This window comes from Nicotiana tomentosiformis, chromosome 11 (genome assembly GCF_000390325.3).
Source record: "Nicotiana tomentosiformis chromosome 11, ASM39032v3, whole genome shotgun sequence".
Lineage (NCBI taxonomy): Eukaryota > Viridiplantae > Streptophyta > Magnoliopsida > Solanales > Solanaceae > Nicotiana > Nicotiana tomentosiformis.
In genome coordinates this window covers 34,496,724-34,508,374 of record NC_090822.1, presented here as the reverse complement: position 1 = coordinate 34,508,374, position 11,651 = coordinate 34,496,724, and the positions used below count along the sequence as shown (strand labels likewise).

At 39.9% G+C, this 11,651-nt stretch overlaps 1 protein-coding gene across 1 annotated transcript; it reads right to left on the bottom strand.

Annotated features, from left to right (window-relative positions):
- Positions 1–496: 496 nt before the first annotated feature.
- On the bottom strand, positions 497–1,258 carry LOC138901243 (uncharacterized). The gene has a single exon (XM_070188989.1). It carries the CDS (start codon positions 1,256–1,258, stop codon positions 497–499), a length of 762 nt encoding a protein of 253 aa, XP_070045090.1.
- Between the last annotated feature and the right edge of the window lie 10,393 nt (positions 1,259–11,651).

Below are 11,651 nucleotides of genomic sequence, written 5' to 3'. Positions count from 1 at the left end.
CAAAGTATGCTACAACCTTCTTAGTTACAACTTTATAAGATGCGGCTTCAACCCATTTTGTGAAGTAGTCTATAGCCACCAGAATGAACCTGTGTCTGTTTGAAGCAGCAGGTTCGATTGGCCCAATGACATCCATACCCCAAATAGAGAAGGGCTAAGGCGAACTTGTTGCATTAAGTTCGTTGGGTGGTACCCGTATCATGTCAGTATGTATCTGGCATTGGTGACACTTTTGAACATATTTGATGCAGCCCGTTTCCATAGTCATCCAGAAATACCCTGCTCTTAGTATCTTCTTGGCTAGAACGAAACCATTCATATGGGGTCCGCAAGTTCCGGCATGTATTTCCTCGAGCAATCTAGACGCCTCCTTAGCATCGACACATCGCAACAAACCCAAATTAGGAGTCCTTCTATAAAGTATTCCCCCACTTTGAAAGAAATGGTTGGCCAATCTTCGAAGCGTGCACTTCTGAGTATGGGGAACACTCTCTGGCTATTCTCCCTTTTCCAAGTATTCCTTGATGTCGTGGAACCACGGATTTCCGTCAATCTCTTCTTTAACATGCGCACAATTAGTTGGCTGCTTATGAATTCCTATTGGGATAAGATCGATGAAATTCTTGTCTGGGTGTTGTATCATGGAAGACAAAGTGGCTAATGCATTTGCAAACTCATTCCGAATCCTTGGAATATGTTTGAACTCTATCTTTGTGAACCTCTTGATCAGCTCTTGTACATAGTGCAAATATGGTAATATTTTAGTGTTATTTGTATCCCATTCCCCTAGAACTTGGTACACCAAAAGATTTGTATCTCTAATTATCAGCATCTCCTGAACGTTCATGTCATTGGCCATCTTGAGTCCCAGGATGCAGGCCTCATATTCCGTGATATTGTTGGTGCATGGAAACTTGAGTTTTGCGGATATCAGATAGTGTTGACCGGTTTCTGATACTAAGATAGCTCTGATACCTACTCCTTTGAAGTTTGAAGCTCCGTCAAAGAACATCCTCCAACCATCATACGCCTCGGTGATATCTTCTCCCACAAATGACACCTCCTCGTCGGGGAAATACATTTTCAATGGTTTGTATTCTCTGTCTAAGGGATTTTCTACCAAATGATCTGCCAATGCTTGCCCTTTGACTGCCTTCTGAGTTACATAGATGATGTCAAACTCACTCATCAATATTTTCCACTTTGCTAAATTACCCGTAGGCATGAGTTTCTGAAAGATGTATTTTAGTGGATCCATCCTTGATATGAGATATGTGGTGTATGCATAGAAATAATGTCACAACTTCTGGACTGTCCATGTCAAGGCACATCAGGTACGTTCTAACAAAGAGTACCGGGCTTCATAAGGCGTAAACTTCTAGCTCAGATAATATATCGCCTGCTCTCTCCTTCCAGTTTCATCATGTTGTCTCAGAACGCAACCAAAAGTCCCATCTAACACGGACAAATAAAGTAGTAGAGGTCTTCTTGGTTTTGGTGGGACCAGAACGGGCGGTTTAGATAAATACTCCTTGATTTTGTCGAAGGTCTTTTGGCATTCTTCAGTCCAACTCGTTGCAACATCTTTCCTTAGCATTCTGAAGATTGGCTTACATAACACGGTCGATTGTGCTATGAAGCAGCTGATGTAATTGAGGCACCCTAGAAAACTCATCACCTCGGCAACTGACGATGAATCCTAACAATTTTCCAGCAGGGACTCCGAAGGCACATTTTGCAGGATTCAACTTCAATCGAAGAATTTCTCCAGGTCTGCTATATGATCCGAACTTCTTTTAGATTTGATGATAACATCGTCCATGTACACCTCTATTTCCTTGTGTATCATGTCATGGAAGATAGTCATCATGGCCCTCATGTAGGTGGCTCCAACATTCTTCAAACCAAATGAAATCATTTTGTAATAGTATATTACCCATGGTGTGATAAAGGCTATCTTTTCACCATCCTCTTCATCCATCCAGTTATGATGGTATCCTACAAAGCAATACACAAAGGATTGGAGCTCATGCTTGGCACAATTGTCAATCAGTATGTGTATGTTGGGCAGCGGGAAATCATCCTTAGGACTTGCTCTATTCAGGTCCCGGTAATCGACGCATACTCTAACTTTCCCATCTTTCTTCGAAACTGGCACAATGTTGGCCAACCAAGTCGGGTATTCGACCACTCAGAGAACCTTGGCTTTGATTTGCTTGGTGACCTCCTCTTTTATCTTCAAACTCATATCCGACTTGAACTTTCTGAGCTTCTGCTTTGCTGGTGGACACATAGGATTGGTGGGTAGTTTGTGAGCTACTATAGATGTGCTTAAACCAGTCATATCACCATAGGACCATTCAAAGATGTATTCATATTCCTTTAGGAATCTGATATACTCTTTCTTCTCCGACGGTGATAGATGAATGCTTATACGCGTTTCCTTGACCGTTTCGGAATCCCCTAAGTTAACGGCCTAAGTTTCCTCCAAATTATACTTTAGTTTGTTTTAAAAGTTCTCTACTTCTCTGACAATTTCCTCAGGTATTATATCATCCTCCAGATCCTCTAAATCACTATCCTTATGTTGTGTTGTCTCATTACATTTCACAGTCGTGGGTTCATCAGGATATGTAATAATTATGCTGAAAAGAATGTAGAAAGATAATAACAAATATGAAAAGCAGTAATGCATTAATAAAACTTTAAAAATGTCAACAAATACGACTCGGTGGCTCGAGTAATTATTTCAAAACAAAATACTGAAAAATATCTTAAATGCTCAAAACTATTTGAAGGTAATTCATGCTAATTTCTAGGCTACCCAGGAACTCGGCGAGCCCGGGATGGTGCAACGGTCTAGTTCTTGAGAATAACTCCTTCTTTCATGGTTTAAATGGTAAGGTCTTCATCCCCCCCCCTCCCCCCAACAATTTCACTACAGTCCATGTCTTTTTCATCTAGAAACAACTTCCTCATGCCAGCCAAAACCTCATCCTCCTCAGATCCCCACATCATGTCAGCCTGATGGAATGTCTGGTGCTGAGGTGATACAGGTTGTTCCAGTGGATAATAGGGAACATGCCATCATGATGTCCAATCCTGATATTCTTGCCATGTGTATTCCAGAGTCCAAAAGTCGTGCCATGGTACTGTGGTTGTTCGGGTTTGGTGATCCCTTGAAACTTTTTGCTGAGACACTTTCCTGGTTCATACCCCGTCCATAGCAATATGCTTTCTATCGTGTTGCTCCACCATCGTTCCTTTTCAATTGCGTTAATCTGTTGAATACGATATATGTTCCTCCACCCAGCTTCCTTCTATTTTCGACTACTGGAACGGTCTGGTTAGTGTAGATGGGGTTGCTCCCATCTCCATGGATGATTACCTCTTGATAATTCCACTCAAACTTCACAACCTGGTGCAGAGTTTAAGCCACTGCCCTGACTACGTGTATCCATGGTCGTCCCAACAATCGATTGTAAGTAGCAGATATATCCAACACTTGGAATTCAACATCAAACCAAGTCGAACCCATATGTAGATTGAGGTTGATTTCTCCGATAGAGTCTCTCTGAGATCCATCGAACACTTTCACATTCATGCTTCTCATTCGTATCTCGTGTAGGCCTTTACCTAATCTCTTTAGAGTGGTCAATGGACATATGTTTAGACTTGAACCCCCATCTAGCAAGACCATGGCAATGAACTTATCCTCGAATTGCACTATGATGTGCAACGCCCTGTTGTGACTCAGTCTTTATGGTGTTAATTCATCTTCGTGGAAAGTGATTTTGTGGCTCTCCAATACCTGTCCGACCATGTTAGACATCTCTCCACTAGTGATGCCGGTGGGTACATAAGCTTCACTTAACACCTTCATCAAAGCATTCTTGTGCACGTATGAGTTTTGCAGCAGTGACTAGATGGATATCTGAGCAGGAGTTTTGTTCAAGTGGTCAACAACAGAGTACTCCCTTGCTTGTACCTTTCTCCAAATATCGTCAGTACCAGTCTTGATAGCAGGCAACTTAGGTATAGCTTCCTTGCTCGTTCCTCCCAGATTCTCAGTTGTGGAAACTCTACCTATTCTAGTCATACCTTGCGCGACACCTGGTTCTTCCACTTTGGCCTTTCCCTTTCTCCTTGCTTCCTCTACATAATCCCATGGGACAGTCTCAGACTTGTAAGATGGTGTAGGAGGTATTATCACATTGAAGGTTGTAGCTACCTCAACTTCAAATGGTGTCTGGGTTTGTACCACAACTGGCGTGAGGGTGACTGGAGATGTTTTAGGAGCGTCTCACTCTCGGATTAGTCCAATGGACCCTTCCTATCCCACTCCTCGTCAGTTTATATCACATTCACTCCCTCACCTCTATGATCCAGGAGATGGTTGTTGCGAACATTTGATGCTACTTCCTTTGCTTGTATAACATTAGTGTCGATCAATGTCTGAATCTTGTCTTTCAACATGCGACATTCCTAAATGGTATGACCTTTCATGCCTAATGATAAGCATATGTTTTATTGGGGTTGATCCATTGGGAGGGATTTTCCACAACAACAGCAGGAATAGGGGTAATATAACCAGCGACCTTCAGTCTTTCATACAGTTGGTATATGGGTTTAGCAATTGGGGTGTATTGTATAGGAGGTCTGCGGTCGAAATTTAGGCGTGGCTTCGGGTAGTTTTGGTGGGCGGGTGGAGGTGAATGGTAATATACAATTTGAGCATTGTAGGTATGGTAGGTGGCAGGGTATTGGTATTTCGGGGGTGAGGGTTGATATATGGATGGAGGTGTTTGGTTTGTGAGGGGAGACTTAGGGCCCTGGGCTACTATCATGACACCCACTTCTTTCTTCTTTGAAACACCTCCTGATTGCAAAGCTTTATTCGTGACCTGTAATGCCTCGAAATTGGTTACCATCCCATTCTTAATTCCTTCTTCTATTCTCTCTCCTAACTTGATGATGTTGGAGAACTTGTGATTTTCCATGAACATCAACCTTTCGTAATACTATGGATCTTGGGCTCTAACAAAGAACTTGTTCATTTGTTCTTATTCAAGTGCTGGCCTTACCTTCACGACCTATGATCTCCAACGAGTAGCATACTCGTGAAAGTTTTCTACCATCTTCTTCTTGAGGTTTTGGATGTCGAAAATATCTGGCGCGCTTTTCGTGTTGAACTTGAATCTATCCATGAAATCTGATGCCATACTCACCCAATTAACCCACTTCTTTGGGTTTTGACTGATATACCAAGACAAAGCGTCTCCTGTAAGGCTTCGCATGAACAGTTTTATACGGATTTGCTTGTTCTTACCCACTCCTACAAGCTTGTCGCAGTATGTTCTCAGATGTACCTTCAGATCACTAGTACCATCAAACATTTCAAACTTAGGAGGTTTGTAACCCTCTGGCAGTTCCACATCCGGCTGAATACATAGGTCCTCATAGTTTAGTCCTTCAGCGACTTTACCACCTTCGACATTCTAGACTCTCCCTGTAAGCTTCTTGAGCTCCTCTTCCATGTTTCTAATGAGCAAGTCCTTTTCATTCGATTATGGTATGTATAGAGTTTGCTGCGGGGTATGGGGTAAGGTTTCCACATATATCGGATTGTTTTGATGAGTTCCTGAAACTTGGGTATATGGGTGGTCATTGGTCGAGTTTTAGGGATCAGGGGCGAATTGTGGTGCATTTTTGGGGGTGTGATAGGTAGTGGTTTGCGGGTATTGAGTTGGGTGATAGTGTTGTTGTTGAGGGGCGGCACTGGTGGCGGGTTAAGGTTATGGGGAAGTGCGAGGTTATGATATTGGTGTGGTGCAGGAGGATTTGGTGGCGGATTTTGGTTTTGTGGGTTTTGTGGTGGCGTTTGGTTCTGGGTAGTCGGGTTATATTGGTTGATGTCAGGAACATTGAAAGTGAGGGAGAGGTTTTCCAAATTTCGGACCTGCTCGAGCTCGCCCTGTAGTCCCGGGATTTTCTGTTCTAAAAGTGAGACCAACTCGTTCTGCTCTGGACTACTTCTGCCATCTGAAGTTTCCACATTTTCTACCATAGTAGCATTGTCTTTCCTGATGCTTAAATCATCCATCTTCCCCTTTCCCTTGGTTTTCCTTTTCGGGTCGCTAGGTGGAGGACCTCTGGATCTAGTGTGGTATGCTGATGATACCAGTATACACGAACCAACCTTTGGGAATGGGAATAATAAAAAAATAGAAAAAAAGAAAAAGCAAAAGGTAACCAAGTTAGTAAGGTAAAAAAGCAAAAGCCTAAGTTTCCCCACCAGAGTCGCCATGCTATCGCGCCCCTTTTTCTCGCAAAAGAGGGTTTCGACGTGAGACAACTCTTTTAAAGGAGGTATTAAAAGAGAAGAGTCATCGCCTAATGACTTTGAGGTGCGTTAGGGCACTTTTTTGCAAATAACTCTGTTTGACTAGTCAACGCTACCAAAGATCGGGTAAGGGCTTAAATTACCTTAAAGAGAAGGTGTTAGGAACTTTTCAAGGTCCACAACTGTGGGTCCCGGCCGATCTTTAGACTGTGTGGATTATATAGTTAAGCTAGGTGATCAAATAAATAGAAGGGAAATTCAGAAGTCGTTGAGTCTTGTTAAACATATGAGAATTGATACAAGTCTTAATGACTATGTGAGTACAGACCACATTAATCTATGTTAAGTAAGGATAACAAGCACATAAATAAAGGGAGGTCCTAAGTTTCTTAGCCTAAAGGATCACCCCCGTGCAACATAAATAATACTTCGCAACTCCTTTAGGTAGGGGCTGCTCATATTATTCAACGGGCACAGACTATCATCTCCTGCTACCCGATTACTAAATTGAAGTTGTTTACTTAAAGGCGTTCTAATTCATTTCTAAGTCGTACCCTATGCGTGCATTACACGTCACATGCCCATGGTCCAGGAGACTTTGGACCTACTATTAGGTGGTTCTAGAATTTACTTATGTTGTTCAAAAAATGATAAAACTAGGCGACATTCAAAATAGATAGGACTGCATATAATAGTAACAAAAGGCTCAAGTTAACTTCCACACATAAGCAAGAAAGCACGCAAATAGATTTCTGGTTGGGCAGTAGATAGAATTAGGACGCATTAGAATCGTTAAGTCCTCTAGGCATGATTTCTATGTGATTCCAGTATTATACGAGTAGTGTTGCAGCTTCTGGATTAACGCGTGGGCATATTAGATCATTACAAACCCTATAGGCATGATTTCTAATTGTTTGCATAATAAAATAACGAACGCAATCTCGTAATGCTGAATTACTAAAGCTGATTTTATAGATATGCGTCTTAGGCAGGTGAAGGTATCCTATAGGCAGGATTTCTAATAGTTGGTAGTTGAAATTGATTTTATGGTACTTTATCCCTATATGCATGCTATCTAAGTGAAGCAGTGCAAAAAACAACACGAAGTAGTTGATTACTTAGTCAAGACCCTATAGTCATGGCATCTAAGTAAGTAAATGCATTACATTGTTGCATCCTATAAACATGTTATCTAAGAGTGTTGGATAGTTGACATGGAGACAAATATAACATATTTGACAAATGAAGTGAAGTGTGTGCGTGATTCCTATAGGCATGCTTTCTATTAGTGTACAACACATTAAGCTAAATAGCATATATGTCATGTTGAACAAAATAGCAAATAGACCACGTAGACCCTATATGCATGTTTTCTACCCTTTTTGCAAGCATTAGAATGTACTCGTTTTCCCCAATTTCACTAGTTTCCCCCATTATTCAGTTTTACAAGTTATTACAGACCATATTGAACAAAGCTCCGGACCAATTACAAAAATAGAATAACCCAATAACATATTTGGGCCTTCCAATATGCTCAGAACTTCACACGGACAACAGACCCAAACTTCAAATGCGAGCATTGCATTTCAGACCTCCAGTACCATAGCAAGACCAACATACTAGGCCCAAATGAATAACTCACTTAACTAAAGGGATGCCCAAACATATAGACAAGAATACAGACAAGTTCACAAGGCGGATTCATACTTGTATTTTCAGAAACAAAGTTAAAGTAACAGAATTAATCATCAAGGATAGTGAGCTATTCCAAAACAAAAAGAGCTTCAAAAGTAAACTGATTCAGAATTAGCCTAAAGAACCTTAGACACAAGATTTAAGCATGAGAGTCTAATAGAGTCATGGACAAGAACAAATAGAGCATAGCCTTCTCATGAAAAGTTTCAACATGAAGGCATAATGAAGACAACATAACAGAACAAGTTAGAGCAATCACTTAGTCGATAATGAGAAAATTTTAACATGCTGAGTATCAATTACAGTACCAGAAGACTTATAGTGAACAAAATATGTCACATTCACATTAGACAAGCATCAAACCTTAAGCTAGTTGGTCACATATATGGGAAAAGTGCACGTTATGGTATCTACTATAAAGGTCTCAATTGATACTGAGGAACACAAGATTGAGCAAGCCACAAACTCAGTGGAGTTACAAATAGCATGGGAAAGGATCATAGCTAACAGAAGAATTCCATAAAGATAACAGGTTGGGCATGAATGTCTCAACAGGATTTAGAACACATTTTGGGCATAAGTTAGTTATCATGATAGTACAGAACAAGGCAAGAAGCCAAACCGAGAATAAGCAACAGGTATAAGTAACATAATGATCATTCGGGTTGGACACAATTAAGGTTGGCATATTAGGCTAAGTATAACTTCCAGAGAAATAGAAGATTAGGCATGAAGGATTTAACATGAATAAAGCAATTTCGAACAAGAATATAGTCTCACAAAGGGTTTCAGTGTAAGAAGTCAAACAAAGTTCAACAACCATCAATTGGATTTCAATTACGTATCAAGAAGACATCATGAGTCAACTTAGCTATACACATATGGGTTAACATCAAGGCTTGCCCAAAATTGGAGCTAATGGAACTATAGAGTAATGCTAACAGAAGCAGAATGGCATAATATCGAAATTAACTCAGAGAAAACCAAAGAACATTAATGCACATAACATAAGCACAAACAGAAATGAGTAGAATTACGAGGGTAAAGAACGAGAAACTCAAAATTTAATGAATAGCAGCAATTGCAGAAGAGTGATAAAAAACCCCAAACCTCCAGTGCTTCAGAGTTCACAAGAGTCTCAAAACAGACCCCGAGCAGTGTTTGCACTGGAGGAAGGTTAACAGAATATGGTGCCTTGGCTTTCAGCCGGCCAAAAGATTGAGCCTTAGAATAGTGTAAGATAAGAAAGATAGTAGTAATATTTAGCAATTAGAGTCCCTCCAAAGGGGAAATTGGGGAGTGGTTTATATAGCATCAAAATTAAGTACCCAAATAAGGAAAGACAGTCGATTAAACACAAAATAAGGAAAACATAGCATGCAAAATCTGTCACGACCCAAAATCCATTAAAAATCATGATGGCGCTGGACACCGCTGTCAGGCAAGCCAACAATACATACCTAGCTTAATTACCCATTTTAATGGATTTAAAATCAAAATTTCTTCAATGAAATAATAAAAATAAAACTCATAGAGTAAATGATAAATATTTTTAGCAACTAAATTTCTAAACAACTCACAAGCATTCCCAAAACCCGGTGTCACAAGTGCATGAGCATTTACTAGGGAATTAAAATTTAAAATACAACATCTGTCTAGAATATAAATTAGATCAGAAAATATCATATCTCTGAAAGAGACTCTGTTGGCTGTGGATTGTAATATAGAATGCAGCTCACCTAAGTCCCCACATTTGTAACCACACCTCAGCTCCCACAAGATTGCTAGACATATATGTACCTGCACAATAAAATGTGCAGCAAGTGCAGCATGAGTATGAAAAACAACATGTACCCAGTAAGTATCAAGCCTAATCTCGAAGAGGTAGAGACGAGATGGCCGACTATGACACTCACTAAGAGTCAATAATAATAAATGAAATAAAAATAGCAATATCTAGATCAACATGATTTATAGAATTTACAATGATTTTCTTTAACCAGCAGAAATAATTAAATTCCTTCAATTCCAATAAATTTCCAATTTATCAATTTAGCCTCATTTACAGAAATAACAATAATTTCCTTAACAAGCAGAGATAAATAAATTCTTTAAATTCCAATAATTTCCAAATTTCAATTAGATTCACAAGCTGAAATAAACTATCAAAGTATCGTGTAATTATTATTATTAAGCACTATTTATGCCGAGGTCGTACGGCCCGATCCAGAGTTTCGTGTACACTGCCGAGGGACGTGCGACACGATCCATAGATGCATCTATCTTGCCGAGGTGTTCGGCCCGCTCCACAAGAAAGGAGGACATTTTCTTATGTACCTCTGGAAGGAGAATATATTTATTATAAGATAAATTCGGGAGGAAGAATGATTTCTCTTAACAATTAATTATTTTAAACAGACAATCAAGTATATGAGATTTCCATCCTTTAATACTTTTATCCTACAGTTCACAATATATATATATATATATATATATATATATATATATATATATATATATATATATATATATTAAACAAGGAATGTAATTTACACAAGAAGTTCATGCTATGAGTCCTAAACTACCCGGACTTTAGCATTAATAGTAGCTACGCACGGACTCTCGTCACCTCGTGCGTACGTAGCCCCCGCAATTAGCAACAATTATTCAATTTAATCCCTATGGGGTGATTTTCCCCTCACAAGATTAGACAAGAGACTTACCTCGTCTTGCTCCAATTTAATCCACTAGAAAGGCCTTTTCCATGATTATCCAACTCTGTCTAGCTCAAATCTAGCCAAAATAATTCGATACAATCACTAAAAATTATAGGAATCAATTCTATAAGAAAATACTATATTTTTCAATAAAAGTCCGAAATTAATTTAAAAATCATCCGTGCGACCCACGTCTCGGAATCGGACAAAATTTATGAAATATGAATGCCCACTCAACCACGAGTCTACCCATACCAAAATCACTAAATTACGATAACAATTCGGCCCTCAAATCCTCAAATCTATCCAAGAGGGTTTTCAAACTTTTTCCAACTTAATTCACCAATTAAATGATAAAACAAATGATGGATTCGGGTAATTTAACCAATATTGAGTTAAGAATACTTACCCCATTATTTTCTCTGAAAATCTCCCAAAAATCGTCCAAATCCGAGCTCCAAATCGTTAAAAATGGAAAATGGGACAAAGTCCCATTTTTAGAACTTAAACTCACAGCCCAGTGATTTCTTCTACGCAATCACGAACTTCCTCACGCGATCGCGTAGCACAAATTTTACTGCCCAGAAAATAACCCTACGCGATCGCATAAAGTCCCACGTGATCGTGAAGCACTGACTCCGCAAACCTACGCGATCGCGAACCTCCGCACGCGATCGCGAAGCATTAAGTGTGTGGCCTTCCCTGCTGCTCTACTTACTCTACGCGAACGCGACCTCCTCCACGCGGTCGCGAATACCAAATTCACACACCTATGCGATCGCAACCCTATTCACGCGTTCACGAAGAACAAAAATATCACTGCCTCAAACAAGCCTACGCGATCGTAGACTATCTCACGCGATCACGTAGAACAAAGTCGCCTCTGCCCAATTTAC

Excerpts from the sequence above, each read along its gene's own strand:
- LOC138901243 (XM_070188989.1), bottom strand. The coding sequence starts at position 1,258 with ATGGATCCACTAAAATACATCTTTCAGAAACTCATGCCTACGGGTAAT.